This window comes from Dipteris shenzhenensis, chromosome 27, assembly GCF_047967505.1.
Source record: "Dipteris shenzhenensis isolate YYH24624 ecotype China chromosome 27, Dip_SZ_1.0, whole genome shotgun sequence".
In the NCBI taxonomy this organism is placed as follows: domain Eukaryota; kingdom Viridiplantae; phylum Streptophyta; class Polypodiopsida; order Gleicheniales; family Dipteridaceae; genus Dipteris; species Dipteris shenzhenensis.
In genome coordinates, this window is record NC_141622.1 from 44,918,354 (window position 1) to 44,939,943 (window position 21,590).

The 21,590-nt window shown below is 46.2% G+C and overlaps 1 protein-coding gene across 2 annotated transcripts in view; it reads right to left on the reverse strand.

The window, feature by feature from the left end:
• LOC147884369 (uncharacterized) overlaps positions 1–21,590 on the reverse strand; it is a 112,776-nt gene that overhangs the window by 43,201 nt on the left and 47,985 nt on the right. For both annotated transcript variants that reach the window (XM_087399068.1, XM_087399067.1), the window contains exon 3: positions 11,443–11,689. In XM_087399068.1, coding sequence (XP_087255194.1) covers positions 11,443–11,689 — 247 coding nt within the window. The remainder of the gene's footprint in view (positions 1–11,442; positions 11,690–21,590) is intronic.

Below are 21,590 nucleotides of genomic sequence, written 5' to 3' on the forward strand. Positions count from 1 at the left end.
TCCTGTGTCACAAACCTTCTCTTTCCACTCTCTGTCCAACCCCCACCTCTCTCTTACAAATTCCTTCTCTTTTCACCTTATGTCCAAGCCCCACCTCTCTCTTACAAACACCTTCTCTTTCCACCTTCTGTCCAACCCCCACCTCTCTCTTACAAACACCTTCTCTTTCCACCCTCTGTCCAACCCCCTACCTCTCTCTTACAAATTCCTTCTCGTTTCACCCTATGTCCAACCCCCACCTCTCTCTTACAAACACCTTCTCTTTCCACCCTCTGTCCACCTCTCACCTCTCTCTTATAAACACCTTCTCTTTCCAACCCCCACCTCTCTCTTACAAATACCTTCTCTTTCCACCCTCTGTCCCCGACCCCCACCTCTCTCTTACAAACACCTTCTCTTTCCTCTTTCCACTCTCTGTCCAACCCCCAGCTCTCTCTTACAAACACCTTCTCTTTCCACCCTCTGTCCAACCCCCACCTCTCTCTTACAAATACCTTCTCTTTCCACCCTATGTCGAACCCCCACCTCTCTCTTACAAACCCCTTCTCTTTCCACCCTCTGTCCACCTCCCACCTCTCTCTTACAAACACCTTCTCTTTCCACCCTCTGTCCAATCCCCACCTCTCTCTTACAAACACCTTCTCTTTCCACCCTCTGTTGAACCCCCACCTCTCTCTTACAAACACCTTCTCTTTCCACCCTATGTGCAACCCCCACCTCTGTTACAAACACCTTCTCTTTCCACCCTATGTCCAACCCCCACCTCTCTCTTACAAACCTCTTCTCTCTCCATCCTCTGTCCAATCCCTATCTCTCTCTTACAAATTCCTTCTCTTTCGACCCTATGTCCACCTCCCACCTCTCTCTTACAAACATCTCTTCTCACCCTCTATCCAACCCCTCTCTCTCTTACAAATTTCTTCTCTTTCCACCCTATGTCCACCTCCCACCTCTCTCTTACAAACACCTTCTCTATTCACTCTCTGTCCAATCTCCCACCTCTCTCTTACAAACACCTTCTCTTTCCACCCTCTGTCCAACCCCCACCTCTCTTACAAATATCTTCTCTTTCCACCCTCTGTCAACCCCCTACCTTTCTCTTACAAAATCCTTCCCTTTCCACCTTATGTCCATCCCCTACCTCTCTCTTACAAAATCCTTCTCTTTCCACCCTATGTCCACCTCTACCTCTCTCTTCCAAACTCATTCCCTTTCCACCCTCTTGACTACCTCTACCTCCCTCTTAGAAACACTTCCTCTCTCCACCCTGTCACTCCCCCACCTCTCTCCTACCAATACTTTCTCTCTCCACCCATTGTCACACTCATCTCTTTCTCTTACCAAAACCTACTCTGGAAACTTGCCAGACAACTATGTAACTACAGAAGCAAAGCAAATTTTGAACAAGGAATGGTTTCTTATCTGCAGCAGGCAGTGAGAGAGCAACAGTTGGAGCTAGCAGAAGTAAGGGCCCCTCCAAAGTAGATGTCATAATCGGTGCGAAGCTGTAACGGGGGAGGAGGGGACAGATGAGGACAACCTCCGTATGTCATTGTCTGTCATGGGTATGGCACTGAGAGTAAAAAGGTATTGAGAGAGAGAGAGAGAGAGAGAGAGAGAGAGAGAGAGAGAGATTAAAACCCGAAAAGCTTTATCATAGCTCGGCGCAACCTCCCCCCCTTCCTCTCCCTCTACCCGACCGTCCTCCCCACCCTCTACGCCCCCCCCCCCTCCCCCCTCTCTTGCACAACCCCCTTCCCCCCCCCTCCCCCCCTCTCCTACGCAACTAGAAGAATGCTGCCAACTATTATAGCAGAATTCTGCTGCATCTAGATGAACATACCAGTCAGTTTGATCTCCCTGGACATAGTGCCTGAGAAAATCCTCCACGAACTGATTTGTCTTCTCAGTTTGTCCGTCAAACTGAGGGTGATATGAGCTGCTAAACGCAAGTTTAGTCCCACACATTGCAAACAGAGTGCTCCAGAAAGTGCCAGTGAATCTCCCATCTCTGTCAGACACAATCTCCTTCGGTAGCCCATGGTGTTTGACCACAAACTTGAAGAAGAGCCTTGCTGTTGCTTGGGCATCCAAAGTACCCTTGTATGGAATGAAGTGTGTATACTTTGTGAGTCTACACACCACCACAAATATGCTCGTGTATCCCTCACTGTTCGGTAGACAGGTTATGAAGTCCATGGAGACACTCCCCCATGGTTTGGATCGAATGTCTAGGGGTTGAAGCAGCCCTGCTGGTTTCATCCTTTCCGCTTTGTCTTGCCCACAAATGTGACAAGTCCTCACATAGGCATCTACATCCCTCTCCATTAGAGGCCACCAAAAGTTTCTTGAGAGCAACTCAAGAGTCTTTTCCTATCCTGGATGACCTGCTCACTGTGGATCATGGTGTTCCTTGATCATTCTCTTTCTCAAGCCTCCCACACATGGGACATATACTCTATGTTGCTTGAAATAGATGACCCCATCACGTACCTTGATGTGTGCCCGCTTTGCTTCAGTCCCAAGTATCTTCTTGGCAAATTCATCCTCCCCATACCGTGTTTTGATCTCTTCCAAAACTGTTGACCCATGCAGAATTGGGACTGCAGCCAAGTAGGGGATTCGAGAGAGGGCATCTGCCACTACATTCTCTTTGCCGGGTTTGTACTTGATCTCGAAGTCGAAGTTGGCTAGAAAATCCTGCCACCTTGCTTGCTTGGGAGACAACTTAGGCTGTGTCACAAAATAGGATGTAGTGACATTATCTGTAAAAACAGAGAAGTGGTTGCCCAAGAGATAATGCTTCCAAGTCCTTAAGCAATGCACCACCGCGGTCATCTCCTTGTCATGAGTAGGATAACAGGTCTCCCTATCAATCAGCTTCCGACTCTCGAAGGCTATAGGATGCCTGTCTTGTAAGAGGACACCTCCTATGGCAAAATCTGAGGCATCTGTCTGCACTTCAAAGGGCTTCTCAAAATTTGGAAGTGCTAGGACTGGCTGGCTGCTCACAGCCTCCTTCAGTTTCTGAAAAGCATTCTCATGCTTAGGACCCCATTCCTGTAAGATTGGTAAGAGGAGCTATGATCTCACTGTACATGTCAATGAATGCCCTATAGAAAGAAGCTAACCCGTTGAATGCCTACACAACATGCACACTCCTTGGGGTAGGCCACTCCACTATAGCTTTCACTTTGCTCTCATCCATCACGAGCTTTCCTTGGCTCACTTTGAAACCTAGAAATTGGACGGTTTCTTTTGCAAAATCACACTTGCTCTCCTTCAAGAACAGTTGGTTTGCTCTCAGCCTGTCAAACACCTCCCTCAAGTGCTTGATATGCTCCTTGATAGTCTTTGAATAGATGAGGATATCATCTAAATAAACGACTACACACTCATCTAGTAGGTCATGGAAAATACCATTCATGAGTGTTGAAAAGGTTGCCAGGGCATTGGTTAACCCAAAAGTCAACATCTTCCAATCATATGAGCCATACTTGGTCCTCATAGTTGTCTTTTCCACATCAGCCTCAGAAATTCTGATTTGATGATACCCGGATCTTAGATCTATCTTAGTGAAGTACCAAGCATGCACTAGAGAATGAAACAACTCTCTCATGTTGGGAAGGGGGTACCAATTCTTAACAGTAACCTTGTTGAGAGCCCGGTAGTCCACACAAAGACGCAATTCTCCTTCCTTCTTTTTGACAAAGAGAACAGGAGCTCCGTATGGAGACTTTGAGGGTTGGATAAATCTTGCCTCGAGCAACTCTTGCAACTGAGCTTTTAGCTCCTTGTTCTCATCTTGAGACAAACGGTAGGGTGCCTTGGCTCGAGGATCTGAACCAGGGTACACTTCTATCCTATGATCAATCTCCCGCTTTGGAGGAAGCTCCCTTGGAAGCTTCTCAGGTAGGATATCTGCATATTCTGTCAACAAGGCCTGAACCTCATGTGGTACATGTCTTTTGGCTGAAACGGAGTCCTCCTCATGCTCCTTGATGACCACTAGGTAGGCTTGTTTCCCCTGCCTTACTGCTTTCTTTAACTGCATGGCTGAGAGGAGTTGGGGTAAAGGGCCTCCCTTTTGCTTGGAAGCTTTCACCATCTCCCAACCTCCTTCTTTGCAGAAAACTAACTACTCACCATGGCTACTGATGAGTACTCTGTTGGCTCTCAGCCAGGTTTGCCCAAACACTATCTCGAAGTCGTCCATTTGGACGATTGAAAACTCAGATCTGTTGGAACAGCCTCCTACTTGCACACCTACTCCCTTTGCCACTGCTTGGCCCGGGGTGTTCACTGTCTTCATGACTTTTCCCTTCCTCATGTTTGCCTTCAGCCCAATCTCCTTTTCCTTCATGTGAGTGATGAAGTTGTGGCTGGCCCCACTGTCCACCATAGCCCGTACTAGGTGTCCATTTACTGTTGCAGTAATAAACAGTAAATCGGAGGCTACCTTGTCCTCACTCATTGCTCCTAGAAGCTGGAGGGGTGTCATGGTCTGAGTGGGCTGCTCATTCTCTGTTTCCTGGATGGTATGTAGTGATTGTCTCATAGGGCAGTCCCTAGCAAAGTGTGCTCCCGTGCAAATGTAGCATCCGCTTCCTTTTGGGGCTGAAAGACTCGATGAAGCCTTCACCGATCCCACACTGCTCTTGGGCTGAGTAGTGTTCACTTTGCCTTTGCCTTTTTGAGCTGTAGTAAACTTAGGTTTGGCTTGCTCAACTGAAACCTCTCCCGTTGGGTGGTACTTTTTCTTATTCTTGGAGCCAAACCGCTTGAATTTCTTCTTGTTGAATGGGGGAATCCCTTGGCTTGGTCTTGGCTTGAGCTTGTCTGTCACCACCGTGGTTCTTCTCTTGCCAATCGGTAAGGCGGTCAGCCACCTCATAAGCTTCAGCCACCGTCTTGACATGCTTCCTCATGAGCTCGTCATGTGCCCAAGGCCTCAGCCTTTTGATGAAGTAGTACAACCTGTCAGCCTCACTCATCTCCTTGATCTGTAGCATAAGGGAGGAGTGAGCCTTGATGAACTCCCTCAGGGTTCCGGTGTGTTTGAGACTGTTCAAGGCATCCCAAGCCTTCCATTCAATGTCAGAGGGCAGAAATTGCAGCCTCAGCCTTTGTGAGAGCTCCTCCCATGAGGAAATGGTGTAGGTGTTGCAGTTGGTCCTCTCATCCTCCTTGTAATTCCTCCACCATAGCTTAGCATCGTCCACCAAGTAGGTTGAGGCATGAAATACTTGCTCTTGGGGCTCGACTATCTTGGCAAGGGCAAGGTATTGTTGCATGTCGTAAATGAAGTTCTCCAATACCTTTACCTCTCGTGCATCCTTGTAGGGTTTGGGCTCCTTGAGCTTGACCCGATGCCTTCCGGATGGTCCGATCCCATCATCTTTGATTAGCTTGCTCATCACATGAGCAAGCTCAATCTTTGCTTCCGAAAGTTGCTGCTGTAACAGCCCCTGGCTGGTCTGCAACTCACTGAGAGCAAGCTCTATGGCCTCAAGCCTTGCATCATGTTCCCGGAACTTGAACTTGGTCCGACTCTTGGTATTGCTTGGTTCAGCACCATTGACCTCATTTGAGTCACCCATGACTGAGAAGATGGTCTCCAACTGGCTGGACTGTCTGTCTGAGAAAACACAGACTCTGGGAAAAAACTGTCAACTCACTTGACTCCCCAAACTGATCAAGCTGAAACTTTGGGTGAACTGACTCTGCTCAGTTCTTTCAGCTCTGATACCACTGTCACGAGGGCAAAGTTCTCTCCTCGAAATTTTTTTGCTTTTCCCTTGCTCCCCGGGTTGGTCCCCTACTGGGATCCAAAGAATCGGCTTGACTGAGTTTTGGATGCGCTGCTGAGTGGAACTCCACCTCACTGAATGCCCTTCACCTTCACAAAGGTTAACTGACCAACAAATGCTCAGAATAATGGACTGGAACTCCTTCCGTGAGCTACGGGTTATGAAGAAGCTCTCCGTCCTCTAAAGCTTACCGGAGCGCCATGTAGCAAAAGGAATGCCTGCCTTCCTTCTCAAGCGACTCAAGACATGCGGGGAAACACGCCCGTGAAGTCAGAAACCCCCTACTCCGGCTAGTTGAGGCTAAATTTAGCTAACCGGGACCAAACTGGCAGAACTGCCAAAAGGGGATGGCGGTGCCTCCAAAGATAGTGGTATGTCCAAAAGAATGCGCCAACCGTGATGAGAATCGATCTTAGGACCTCCAGCTTAGTACACGCAGAACCAACGTTAGGCTAGCCAAGGGCTCCAGTCTTGGTTAGTGTAACCAAGACGAGCCCCTAACATATATTGTGTCTCTCCCGATCGTGGGCGCTTCCAAAAGATTTTTTGCGCACAGCCGCGCTAGGAGTCGAACCCACAACCTCCTGTATCTCACACGAAGCGCCAACCGCCAGGCTAATCCTTGGTTGATGTAACCAAGAGGTACCACTAGGATATAACGTGTACTAGTTGGGGAAACAAAAGGGGGTCGACCCCCTCGTCGTCTCGCGCCCTGTCTCCGCTCCTGAGAATCGAACCCCTGACCTCTGCGTAGATAGACGAGATACCTCACAGCCTGGCTAACCACCGGGGCCGTGGCCTTGCTTGAGACTCCATCTTTACCATAAGCTTATATATAAGCTTATATACTAGCTTTTGGTCTCGGGGCTACGATAGCCTCTCCGCCTCCATGCATACGTCGAAATGCTTTGTTGTTGGTTCGCAAACCTCTTGGGGTTCAAGAGGAACTCGGAGAAGATCAAGTGCGGGCGGAGGAGCGATCGGTTGCTCACGAGGGGCCTAGAGAGCTGGACTGTGTATTTCCGTCTACCTTCGTTGTCGGATTCTGTCAATTAGCGAAAACCTCTGTCGAGGTCGTTCTTCTTTTCCACTGCAAGGCTTATATCATGGGCCTGGCCTTGTAATTGTGATGGCGGGGCGACACTTTTCTCCAAAGGGCTCGATCAATGGAGCCTCAAAGCTCCTTCACTCAGCCTCCAAGGCTAGGCTGGGACTTATTGCTCTTTGGATCGACGAATGGGCTTTTTGAGCCAGCGCTTCAACGCTCGAAGCTTCTCCCACCTTGTACCAAGCGAGCTGTCAATCGAGGGGCTCCTTCCTCAGACCTGGAGGGTCCTTTGGCTCCAAGGGAAACTCCCTGAAGTACTTGCACAGCCAAAACGTGACGAAGGGGAGGGGAGCGTTGCTCTAAGGCCTAGCTACCTTAACACTCAGAAAGTCCATAGGCCAAAGAGAGAGACAGCATGACTGAAGCCGCTTGTAGATTAAATCAAAAGGAAAGGGACCCTGTGGACAAAACGCCACAGGGTGAAGATTTCAAGAGAAGCATCTCTCAGATGCTGTGAAAAATCCTCACCAACACTCAGGGCTCTTTTTCCAGGGAGCTTTCAGCTCTCTCTCCTTTTGCTTTCCCAAGCTACACCTCAGGCAGTCGTCGATTGGATTTGAATTGCTGTGTATGTGAAGTGTTGATGATTTTGGAGGGACTTAGTCCCCTTGCTTCAAACGATCAGCCGCTTTCTTTAAAGCAGCCTTTCCTCCTTTGGTCCTTTTCCTCCAATAGCCGCTTGTAAGGGCCAATCAATTCAAACTTGCCCGTTTGAATTTGATCCCTTCAAGGACCATGGTTGGAGGATCCATTCATACCATGGGCTGCTCCCCTTGGTTGGATCCTATGGTTATGTCGAAAGGGCTGCTCCCCCTTGACCCAATGGAGGGCAAGGACTTTTCCTTGCTGTTGGTGTCGAAGCCGGTCCTCATAGAGTTGCTCCCCGGAGGGCACCTCGGCGAGCGCTACCTGATGTAGTTTGGCCCGGAGCTTCTTCAGTATATTATGCTATAGGTGTTACCCATCAGTGACAGGTCTTGTATCTCCATCAGCCACTTGGCCAGTGCCCGTGACCGAACTTGCATCTCCATCAATCACACTTGTTCAGGCTTCTCCAGGGATCTCCAAACTTTCAGTGGGATGGATTGCACCAGGTACACCCCCTGTTGTACCAGTGACGACGACTGTTATACCAAAGACGACCGTTGTACCAGTGACTTCCTTGAAAAGTGTATTTTTGCGAAGGATTGCAGCTATTTCATCTTCCCTCCCCACCACTTTCACCGATGCAATCATCACCACAGTTCAGGCGACCTCTGACCATGTGTTGGACCTCAATCTTACCTTGGGTCCTAACTCCCAAGGGCTTTCTCAGGGGCTATCATCTCAGGGAGTACTTCACATTTCGGCCTCCCCACGAGCACCACAGGGCAGAGATAGGAGCAGAGATCAGAGTGGGAGCCCCTCCCCAGGAGATCCTCCATCATCCACTTCAGCATCAGAGGAGGTATTTGAGGGAGGGAGTTTGCCCCAGTCTGTGGATTGCCCACCCCTTCATGAGAATGTTATGTTCACAGCTTACATAGCTGCTTCATCAGGCCCACCGCTTTCAAATGTTTCCCTGATGGAAAAACAGAGTGAAGATTACAGCCAACTACTATCTGTTCCTCACAGGAAACGCTCACCAGTCTGTGGGGAAGAGGAGGATCTGAATCAAATCTTCACCATTCCCTTGCAGGAATACCTCGCATAGAACAGAGAGACCTCGAGGGCCTCAACATGTTTTGTGCACTTAAATAAATTAGCACCTACAGGAAACCTGTCAACGGAGGAAGAGGGAGCTCTCCCTGACATGTTGGAGGAATTGGGGGACGTGATTAATTTGGCAGACAGGATAAATTACAGCGGTAGGTACGCCTGGATGAAGAGGTCCTTGCATCTTGCTCAGCGTATCATGGATGAGACTTTCACGCAGCTAGGGACAATGATCTTCAATTCCACAGGTTATGCTCATAAGCTCCTCTCCCAACAGCAACATTTGAAGTTAGAATTCGAGAGAGCTCAGGCAGCCCAGCAGCACGCCACAGAGGTGACACTTCGGCAACAGGAGGAAAGGTGGCAAAAAGAGAAGGACTCAGCTATTCACGAGCGTGACATCGCTTGGAACATTCAGCAGGCTGCCCTTGAGGATCGCCTCCACAATCACAAGCAGGAATGGGAAGCTGAAATCACAACACTACACAGCCAGCATGCAGCAGCTCTGGCAACTTTGCAAAGCCAGCATGTCACTGACGTGACCAGATTTCAGGAGGAGATCACATAGTTAAAGGAGTCGTTGTCTTCCTCATAGATTGCCAAGGAAAAATCAGAATCTAGAGTAGCTGAATTGGAAAAGAAGCGTTCATCCATGGAAGAAGAATTCACAGATCTTCGGACACAGTTGGCCACCCTCCAGACTTCCCAGTTCACCTTGCAAGGGCAAAAGGATCACTACTATCGGCGATACCACTGGTATAAAGCCAAGTATGAAAATCTGAGAAATGTGATGGACACGCTTGAGGTTGAGGAGGAAACACCCCATCCACAGCTACATATGACAGGGGTAGAGCAAAGGGATGAGCAAAAGGCCACAGAGCCACATACGAAGGCGAAAGAGGAGGAGGCAGAGGAGAAGGCTACTGATGACCTCCCTCAGTAATTTAATACATGGGTTTTTGGGTTTTTTTTTTTTTTCACTGTTAGATTTTTGCCAAGCTGCTTGGCTCTCAATGTAAATATCAGGGTGTTTATCTCACGATGTACTCAGTTTTTTTTGCAATTTTCCATGCTGTCCCTTATCAAGCAGCAGTTTATTTTTCCAGTTTCAATTTGATACAAATTTTGGAATTACTCGCACGGCCAACCACATGGTCTGTACCATTTTCTTTTCCTACTCCATCACCATCTCAATGGTTTGTAAGTTCTTTTTTCTTTGACGGTCCTCCATTTCTATTCACCGGGACGGTGAATGATAGTTGCGGGGGAAATTGTTACAATAGAAACACCCCTAACCACACGACGACGGGCGTTGACCACATGACGACATGGGTTGACCACATGTTGACCATGTGTCAACACAGGTCAACCACACGACACGAGGAGGGGATCACACGGGTTCATCCAGGAGTACTATCCGAGGCAACCATGCGTTGACACATGTCAACCACATGTCAACCAGGAGTATCATGCCCAAGGCGATCTCATCGAGAGCTACGCTCATGGAGAGTGAGCTTAGCACATGGAGCAGTCAGGAGTATTTACAGGTACACAGTGGTTCAGTGGTTCAATGGTGGGGTGATCCAGCTCACCTGCACATGGAGAATTTACACCATCCTGACTAGAAGAGGTTGGCGAGTCAGGGAGTCAGGAAGTCGCCGTAGCCATCAAAAGAGCCAGTGGCGCAACGGCTATCCTCAACAGCTAAGGAAATAAGAGGATGACCAATGGGAAGAAAGGGGGGGATTCTCAGTGAAGAAGGGGCCCTCCAAGGCGGGGATGAGGATGAAGGCGAAGGGGGAGAGGGACATTCAGCAGGGGGCATTCAGCGTTCGGCACTAGAGCGGGAGAAAGGAGAGTGTGAGGAGAGATAGAAGCTGGAGCTACGAGCTCGCCAAAGAGAGAGTGTGGAGAGACTTGTGTGTACCCTCTGTCTACTATGGGGATAGACCTGTGTGTTCTTGTGACTTGCGACTTGTGACCTGGAGACATTGGTTCAGTGATATGTACTTTGGCCATCTTGGTCACTTTCTCATTTTTCTTGTCTCTTCCCGATATGAGGATCGTTCACTAGTGTATGACGAGATTTTCTTATTCTGCTTATGTTGTGGAGTTCTCAGGTGATTGTCATTTAGCATAGTGCACTCGTGTACGTCATCGTTCACTGCAGTATAGCATACGACACTCGCACACCATTGCACGGTGCACTCTGCGCGATCCATTGCATTAGAGCATTGCAACACTCATGCTTCTCACGCCAGCGGCCTTTGGCCTCCGGTAACACCTCCGGAAGGATAGGAACCCCTCCCCTCAGACACCCCCTCCATAGACTCGCTTGAGAGATCATTGCTAGTCTCACTGTTTGGCAGATTTGGATAACTACTTAAAGGCCCTTGATGGGACCATGTGCTTTTGAGTCCCTCTCAGTGATCTAGCAAGTTATTATATAGTAACCCTCATGGTCACTTGGAGCAGAGTTTAGGGCTCACCACATGCAGCAAGGCTAGGAGAGCGGCCTTCGTGAGAGTGTGGAACCAAGGTTTATTTTTCACTTACAGTGGCACAGCGCCCTCATGGCACGTCCATTCTCTAGATTGGTTCCAATAGCCTCACCTTTTATTTACTTGAGTTATTAGAGGTTTTTTAAAAACAGGATTCTTCCTACTCCATGTATTTTGGTCATGCGTAATAGAAGTTCAATTTTTATTTTGTTTGCTAATGTATTCGTTTGATTTTGAATAGCTTACAAATATAATCCAGTACCTTCAAATAAACATCAAGGTCAAACTTGGCATTACTATAAAAATTAACATATATTCAAGATTACACCTGTGAAGCCCTATTGCTATTAGCCTTGAGTTTGTGGAATTCATGTGTCCGGTCCCGAATTTTTGTGAGGAGCTGCTGGTTTTGGATGGTAAGCTGATCAAAATCAACAGCATGGAGTATATCTGCAAGATCCTTCTTTGTTGTGAGTTGGCGTTCTGTTTCTGTAATCTGTGTCTGCAAAAGGTCGTTTTTTTCTTGGAGCTTTGCAATTTGCACATGTTTTGCTTTAATCTTGTCTTGAATATAGCTGCAAACAGCACATATAATGTTCACTCAGGTATGAGTTGAAAAAACGACTAAAGCATAAACAATACCTTACCATTTGTGCCTTGTCTACCTTTTTAATGGTGGGGAATACATTGTTAAATTCTTGCCTAGAAGATGGTTAATAAGAGGGGAAATCGATATTTGTAGGGAAAAAACATATCATAATAGAATCCATGTTGGGTGTTGGAAGCAATAAGCTAAAAAATGGAAGCACAATGGAGAAAAACGAGATGTAATAGATTGCTGCAAAAACTGAAGTGTGGAGGCTCAAGGGAGAGCCAACATAACAAAACCCTAGGGCTAACTGCCCTAACTGGACTAAGTGTCCTAACTGACCTAGATGGTACATAAACTAACTGTACCAATAGTCCTGATTGACTATAACTAGGCCTACAAGGCTCATACCAAGGTATAAGTGGCATCTATGGATAGCCCATGAGATAGCCTACAAACCCTTCTCCATGGTATGGGCTGAAGTATCCTGGACATGGCTCAGGATACCTAAATATCTAGTGTCATGGTTGCACATGTTCGTCCCGTAGGATATAGCAACCTATGACTATATAGAGTACAACATATCAAGTTACAAAAGGTACTAAGTTTAAAGCTTGCCGAAAAGCCTCAAACTTATGTCAAGGTAGAGCCTTCGTAAAACGATATGCCAAGTTGTCTTCAGTGGGAACATAAGACAACTCAATATCACCTGCTGATAATGGCTCTCTGACATAGTGATAGTGAACCTCAATGTGCTTTGTGCGAGCATGGAAAACTGGATTTTGCGCGACAGCCAAAGCACTCTGACTATCAGTGAAGATGATAGTAGGAGCAGTCTGACACGCACAAAGATCTGCAAGTAGCTTCCGAAGCCAAACACACTCCACTGTAGCTGTAAAAGCCGCTCTGTACTCAGCTTCATAGCTAGAAGTAGCAATTGTACTCTGCTTCTTGCTGAACCAAGAAACACATGAAGTACCAAGCATAAAACAGTTGCCACTATATGACACACGAGTGTCAAAACAGCCAGCCCAATCACTATGAGTGAACCCATGCATGACAAGTGAAGTATCAGCCCCATAAAGAAGGCCTAAATGCTGAGTGCCTTTAAGATATTTGAAAACACGCTTCACGGCATGCCAATGGTGCATAGATGGGCTGTGCATATATCTGCTCAAATGTGAGACAGCATACTGTAGATTAGGTCTCGTATGGCATAGGTAAATCAAACAACCAACTACCTGCTGATAGAGAGTGACATCACATGTACCACTGCCATCCTCAGAAGAGAAGTGAAAACCAGTCTCTAATGGTGTGGATACTAGCTTGCAATCCTCAAACTGATTCATGTCGAGCTTCTGCACTAGAAGAACCAGATACTGCAAGACTAGTCTCTTTCTTTTTCTTTTCAGATGCTATGCGCTTCCTGCATTCAGAAATATCATGTCCAAGTTTCCTGCAATAATTACATCTCTTCTTCTTTTTATTATCCCTTGAAGAAGAGTTACCATGTGAATGATCAGCATGGGAATGAGAGGGCTTTCCAGCAAAAACCTTGCCTTTACCGTTTTTTGTGTGATGGGCAGCAAATGCTTGATCACTAGCCATAGTAGCATTGCGATTCACACAACTCTGCTCCTCCTGAAGAAGAAGAGCAACAAGCTGGTCAAATGAGAAATGATTGGCATCACCCCCTGCAACCAACCTTAATGTAGTAGCAAAGCCCTAATATGAATCAGGCAACCCATCAAGGGTATTAGAAACCAACTGAGAATCAGGCATAATCTCATCAATGTTGGCCAACTGCTCTTTCAAATCCTTCACATTAGTGAGATAGGCATCCATGTTACCACCCTCATGAAGCTTTAAATCTTTCAACTGCTTGCGGAGATAGGCAACCCTCGCCTCACTCCGCACCTGATACAAAGATGCAAGCTGATCCCATGCTTTCTTAGCTGTCTTGCAAGACTGAATATGAGGGATAATAACCCATTTTACTGAAAGAGCAATCAAGGCATGTGCTTTGGCATCACGACCATCCCACTGAATTTGCTCTTGTGAAGGAGGCAAAGCACCTAGAGCAGGAGGTGCAGGAGTCCTGGCTGTAGCAGTAGAACCATCACCTGAAGACCCATCACCTGAAGAAGCAGAGGCTGCAGGTGTAGCACCAATAACAGTGTGTGTAGGCCTGGCCTCAAAACCTGAAACAATATGCCATAGATTCTTGGCAACCAATTGGCAAAGCAAATGAGAGAAAGGCAACCTCTCAGAATCAAGTGCCAAAAAACTGCCCAAGCTTCAAAGCTTATGTCTGGAAAAGACTCTGCTGTCCCAAGGTGTACCTGTTGCAAGCAAAATCCCCAAAGGCAACACGAGGCCTTCCAAGGCAACACGAGGCCTTTCCAAAATGCAAATGAAGCAGAAATTGGAAAAAAGCCAATGCAACAACGGCTTACCCAATGATGAACAGCAGTGACATGCTCTGAAAGCGAGCAAATGAGGGCTGGAAATGAGAATTACGGCAAAAGAAGTGCTCCCATGAGGAGGAGAGCATGTAGAAATGGAGAGAAAGAGATCCAATGGAGAGAAGCTCGCAGCCCGAGGCAAAGGGATGCCAAATGAGGAGGGAAGGGCTCAAAGAGAAGTCTCCGGATCAATTCAGCAGCTCCAAAATGCTGGCACACAGCTCGAGGCAGCTCCGAAATGCTGGCACACAGCTCGAGGCAGCTTCGAAATGCTGGCGCGCAGCTCGAGACAAGTCCGAAATGCTGGAAAATCTGGGAAATGATTGGCGCGCACCCCGAGGCAGCCCATACTGCAGTGAATGTACTGAAATTCTGACAAACCGAACAGAAGTACGGAATTTTCTGATTGGTGTATGGATTTCCATACAATTTTTGACAGATGTACGGATTTCAGTACAATTTCTAACGCTTTTTTTTTTTTTTTTTTTGGGGGGGGGGGTGTGTGTGGACATGTTCGGAATATGTACAGATGCTGTAAATGCTCGTGCGTGGTCATTTTTTGCTGCAGCAGGCTGGAAAATGCACCGAAAAACAGTTCCCTTCGTGAGAGTTGCTCCAAAGTGCGGTCTTCTCGTGACAAAATGAGGTTTTTTGCGACAGAAGTGCTTGGAAAGGTCTTAAACACTTGTGGGAGTGTGAAACCAGCAAGACCAGCAAGAATGAGAGTTCCAGAGGCTGCCAAACAGCTTGGGGAAGTTGTCAATGGCTGAGGGAATAGATTCCCGACCTGCTCTGATACCACTGTTGGGTGTTGGAAGCAATGGAAGCTAAAAAATGGAAGCACAATGGAGAAACGAGATGTTGTAATAGATTGTTGCAAAAACTGAAGTGTGGAAGCTCAAGGGAGAGCCAACATAACAAAACCCTAGGGCTAACTGCCCTTACTGGACTAAGTGTTCTAACTGACCTAGATGGTACATAAACTAACTATACCAATAGTTATAACTAGGCCTACAAGGCTCATACCAAGGTATAAGTGGCATCTATGGATAGCCTACAATCCAGGTGTTCATTATTTTGCATTAGTTTATTTTCAAGATAGCCACTATGTTTTATTAGAAAATGAGTATCTTCAAAATGAACTAGGTGTTTTCTTTGCAATCATAAATTCTCCTATTACTTTTCTCCTATTACTTAAGATTTCATGATGTTCCCACATATTACGATACTGAGAATCATGCGAAAGTGTGCATCGATGGACCCAATGATGTCATGGTACTCCCGTGGTAACTCGAGGAATCATCTCCATGTCCTCGAATGGAAGGAATAGGTGCCACGACTGATTGAGCACCTGGGTACATTAGGCTCCTTTGATGGGCGATCTCCATGTTGGTGAGCTAGAGGAGGAAGTTTAGCATAATTCCCACTAGGAGTTGAGCTTTGATGAGGAGTCATGAAACCCAAGTGTGGTCATCTCTTGATCACCATACCGTTGGACTAGCAATGGCCTACTATCTATGGGCAAGGTAGAGTTTGGCCTTTGCAGTAGGTGATAGCTAGCCAAATGGGAGCAGATACATGGCTTTTCACAAAATGATTTAGCAAGAGTGGGGAGGGCTAAGAACACTTCCAGCAAGGGTAGCGCCCAAACTCTGTGGAGGTAGCAAGAGTTTAGTGTCTCGGCTGCTACTCCTCCCCGACCCTTGCTTCCGTCCCTCCCTCAGCTCCTCCCCTTCCTCAGCCATCCCCCTTCCTCCTCTCCCTCCCTCAGCCCCTCCCTCTCTCAACCACGCCCCCTCTCCCGCTCCCTCTCTCCCTCAGCTTGGCCCCTCCTCCCCCAGCCCCTCAGCCTGTCTCCTCCCTCCTCTACCCTACCTCCTCCCTCCTATCCTACCCCGCCCCCTTCCCTCCTCTACCCCGCCTCCTCCCCTCGTATCCTACCCAGCCCCCTTTCCTCCTCTACCCCGCCTCGTCCCCTCCTCCCCTACCCGTCTCCTCCCCTCCTCCTCTACCTTGCCTCCTCTACGCTCTCCCCCTCCCTCTTCCTTAGCCCCTCCTCCTCTCTCTCTCTTCATTAGCCCCTCCCTCCCTCAGCCCCTCCTCTCTCCATCTCTTTCCTTCCCATCTCCATCTCTTTCCTTCCCACCTCCCCTGCCTCATTCTCTTTCTTTCTGCCTCTCTCCTCGGTCTTTCTTGAAGGCACATGGTGGAGAAGGAGAGAGAGAGAGAGAGAGAATAGGCTAGGGAGAGAGATAATGATACTTAAAGAAAGACATAATGAAATGGAAATGAAATGACTAAGCAATGAACAAATGAAAGTACTCACATGTAGACCAAAGAGCTTGTAGCTTGATACTTGATTGATTTGACACTAGACAATGAAATGGAAATGAAATGACTAAGCAATGAACAAATGAAAGTACTCACATGTAGACCAAAGAGCTTGTAGCTTGATACTTGATTGATTTGACACTAGACAAGTACAACTCTTAGATAAGAGCACACACACATATGAACACCTATGCATATGAGATAACTCCCAATGTGACACGCGGCAACCATAGGACACACTATACTAGAACTCACACTAGAACACACCAAACTCACTCAACTTGGCTTCATATTTTAACACCCCCTCATGAAGGCAAGGTGAGAGACTACTGGAATGGAACCAAGGATAGAATATGACAGGGACATGAATACTAAACTGTGCAATGTTTGAACTAGACATGGCTCCCATGCCAACTCAGAGGTTGAAGTCTGAGCATGGTTCAGAGGTTAGATTGAGCACTCACATGGATTTACGTCCCAAATGTGACTCAGAGCCTCATGTCTCCGCACCCTATCAATGCCAATACATGGATCCCACGGTACATCCCCCTCTTGACTCCAGGGACTAACTAGGAACATGCTTTACTACCCTCTTGGGCCTCCATTGCAGAGTCATGGATTAGTGGAGGTGGTTTCAACATGGTTGAGATGCCTTCAATGACATTAGCAACTTGTATCACACAATTGCTCATTCCAGGAGATGTGATATTCTCAAGAGAGAGGTTGGTATTCGCTAGCAACTGGCAACCCTTCAGAGGGAAGAGCAAAAATAGCCTACAAATGCTTGGATTCAGGAGCACCTTGCTGTAGCAAGGGCTCATCCACAGACACTTTTAGATCAGAGAGCAGAGTATGCCTTCCATTCCAGAGAGTCATTCTAGACTCAAATCAGAAGTAGAGTCAATAAACATGTTTTCTCTACTCTTGACCCAAGACTTAGTAAAGAAAGTGTTTCATAGCTTACTGCCTCAGACGGGGTTTGAAAGACAGATCGTAAAGCTGTCATGCATATTGCTAAAGATTTTTATACCTCCCTTCTCGTAGTAGACCCTGACACGCAGGCCAGATATGATGCTAGGGATGCTATTCGGCAGTGTATACGTATGTTGGTGAAACTACATATGAGAGTCTCACTTTATAACGATCACGATCTTTAACTCGCTTCACATCATCAGTTTAATAGTCTATCACGGGGCAGGCACATAGAATTTCCTCCCAGCCGACCTTGGTGGTAGCAAAAACTCTAGAATGGTCAACAACGTGAAGGCTCAAGTTTGCAAATTCCACCAAGCCCCAAAATTCCCTAGATGGATCTAGTATGCCACATGGCTACATTTGAGGGCCTCTCCTCAATGCATCATTTACCCCCTGTTGGGATATCATTGAAATCATTTGCCCCTAGGCACATTTAATGCATTTAGACCCCTTAGCGTTAGATTCACCTAGTCTTGTGCCATGTCACCCTCACCAAGGACCTTGACCTTGATTCCTTTTTTATCATTTACGTAAAGGCCAAATAAATATAATACAAACATTGATCCTTTAAAGGAAAATGTCGACTGACCCTTCCGAGGTCATGTTGCCTCAACTTGAGCGTAACATTCCTTCCCTCTTCAGGCATCAGCGTCCTTGATGATAAAGTCTGGGAACACTCTCCATAACTGGTATACAGATTCCCAGGGAGCTTATGATAAAGGTAACCCATGGCATGCAACCAACACCGTGGGTATCTTTCGATTGCGTACTTGCATTGTTCCTTGGTTCAGGATTCTTGTTGGTTTGCATCCTGCATTATCTTCTATCTCTTGAAGCAAAACAACACCCTCCATTAGTGAGTCATCTGTATGCAAAAATTTGTTTATACAAGAAACATGAAACACTAGGTGCACCTTACAACCTTGTGGTAGTTCTAATTTATAGGCCACCTTGCCTATTCTTTTTAGAATTAACCACGGCCCACAATATCGGGGTAATAACTTAGCACACTCTCCTGCAGTCAAAGACTTAGAGTGCGAAGGAACTCTAGGAAAAACTCTCTCTCCTTCCTTAAATTCTCTAATGGATCTGTTTTCATCCGCATACGCCTTAGCTCTATCCATAGCTTGGCGGATGTTAGCTCTCGCAAGTGCTAGCATCTCCTGCATCTGAATCACAAAGTTCGCGGCACTAGGCACTTTCTGAGGTACTCCAACTGTAGTTGGATTTGTTGGTCTATAACCATAGTTCAGCTCAAACGGACTGAACCCTATAGAGGAATGTTTTCTATCATTGTAGGCAAATTCTAACAGTGGCAACCACTTGTTCCATGTATGTTGCCTCAATGACACATATGCTCTAAGCATATCCTCTAAAATTTGGTTGATTCTTTTCGTCTGACCATCCATTTCTGGATGATCCCCACTACTCATTCCCAACTCAGTCCTTAGTGTCTCAAACACTGGAGTCCAAAAATGATTGGTAAATTTGACATCCCTGTTTGACACTATGGATTTGGGTAATCCATGTAAACGAAATATATGTTTAATAAACAAATCCGGCACTTGTGGGGCACTAACAGAATCTCTAGTTGGAATGAAGTGAGCCATCTTGGTAAGACGATCAACTATCACAAGGATAGAATCATATCCACCTTGTGTCGTAGGCAAACCTACAATAGAGTCCATGGAAATGCTCTCCCACCTACCTAGTGGTATTTCCAAAGGTTGTAAAAGTTCGGGTGGCTTCACCTGCTCTGCCTTACTTACCTGACACGAAAAACAATGTGTCACATATTCATGAATATGTTTTCTCATTTTCGGCCAAAAGAAATCTCGCTTCATGAGATCATACGTTTTCTCGACTCTTGGATGTCCCGCACATGGGCTATCATGGCATTGTTGAATGACTCTCTGCCTGAGATCATTCTAATTAGATACTACTACCTTGCCATTTCTTTTCAGCATACCATCTCTTATGGTATATCTTGCATAAGTTTGGCCTTTCCTGGATGCCAGGTCACCCTTTTCCCCGAGTTCGAATACATGAGCCTTAGGCCAAAGGCTCTGGACGAACTCGTCCACCTTTTGAGTTTCTCTTATCTCGGTCATTAGAGCACTTTCTAATACCGTGAAACTCATATTATGCATAATGCGTGACAACACATCAGCAACTTTATTATCCTTTCCTCTTCGGTACCGAATCGTCAAATTGAACTTCTGCATGAGTTTTGCCCACCTAGCTTGGTGGCCTCTCAAGTTAGGTTGTTTACAAAAATGTTTCAGAGTATCATGATTGACATCAACATAAAACTCTGACCCATACAAATAATGTCTCCATGTTTTTAGAGCATGGACAACATCATACAACTCTAATTCATGAGTTGGCTAATTTCGTTGAGAGGGAGAAAGCTTCTTGCTTTCAAAGGCTACTGGCCTTCCCTCTTGGAGGAGAACTGCTCCTACTGCAATGCCACTTGCATCGGTTTCAAGGAAAACGGTTTCTGGGGATCAACTATTTTTAATACCGGTCCTGAGACCACAGCTTGTTTTATGGTGTTAAAACTCTCCTGTTGATTCTGTCCCCATATAAAAGGTACTTTATCTGAGGTCAGATCAGTCAATGGCGATACTATTTCGGAATATCCTTTGATATGCCTTCGATAAAATTGGACAAATCTCAAGAATGATCGCAAAGCGGTCAAACTCTGAGGGATAGGCCAAGTCAGTATCGCAGCCACTTTCTTTGGATCCATTTCTACCCCCTCAGGAGTGATAATGAATCCTAAATATTCAAGTCTTACCATACACAGTACAGTTTTCTTTTTATTTACATAAAGACTGGCTTTCCTCAAAGTATTGAACACTATTCTTTAGTGTTCGTGATGCTCAGCAATACTTTTGCTGAACACGAGAATATCATCAATAAAGTGTACTACAAACTTCCCGATATACGGACGTAGTAAATCGTTCATAAGCATGATGAATGTAGCTCTAGCATTGGTAAGTCCAAACGACATTACCAAAAACTCATAATGTCTAAACCTGCTTCTAAAAGCGGTTTTATGCACATCCTCGGCTCTAATACGGATCTGATGGTAGCCACATTTAAGATCTATCTTACTGAAAATTACGGCCCCATGTAAGGCATCTAGCAAATCATCGATCCGAGCCATCGGATACCTGTGCTTAATAGTGATATTATTCAATGCTCTGTAATCTATACAGAGGCAAAAAGTATCATCTTTCTTTTTTTTTAGTATCATTGGTGAAGCAAAAGGTGAGAAATTGGGTTGAATCTTCCCCAGCTTGAGGTATTCTTCCAGTTGTCTTCGTACCTCACCAGTTGGGTATCAGTGCTCAGATATCAATGGATGGACAGATTACATGAATATTCTCTTTGGTAAAACTTAACCTATAGGGAGGTCTATTTACAGGTTCTGCCCCCAAGATGAGTTCACTCTTATGCTGAACATTCTGCTCTGGAGGTAACCCATAAGGTAAGTCATCCCTAAAACAATCACAGAACTCCTCTGCTCTTTGATCAGCTAGCTTGGCCATCTCTCCATTTTGGGTAACATCAGTGCTAGCCGAAGGACCATCAATTGGCTCTACCGATGCTGTACAAAGAAACAAAAACTCTTCTTGAGCTTGTTGAACTTCCATTACGGAAACAACGGTCCTTGAGATATATCTTTTTCACCTTGTAAGACATACAGCACATCATTCATCTTGAATTGATAAATGTGCTTTTTCCAATCTATGGCTGGATTCTTCCTAGAATGCCAAGCCTTACCCAGGGCTATGTCTGCGTGAGCAAGCTTTATTATTTCAAAATCAAGCTTCTTAGCATAGACCTGAATTCGAAGTTCGAACTGGGTAACCTGAGGATGATGATTTTGTTTTCTTAATCTGTCCATGAGTCATGGTTACTCTGCCCTAAGTATTTGAAGGAGGTTCCAAGGTTTAGAGAGAGGTTCCAGAGTTTAGAAGAGGTTCCAAGGTTTAGAGTAGAGTACATGGTGGAGAACTCGTTTCCCTTGTAGATCATGGAGATTAAGGGTTGAGGAACTAAGGGTTTAGGGGGAGCATAGGAGTGGGAGAGGAAGAAGGTGTA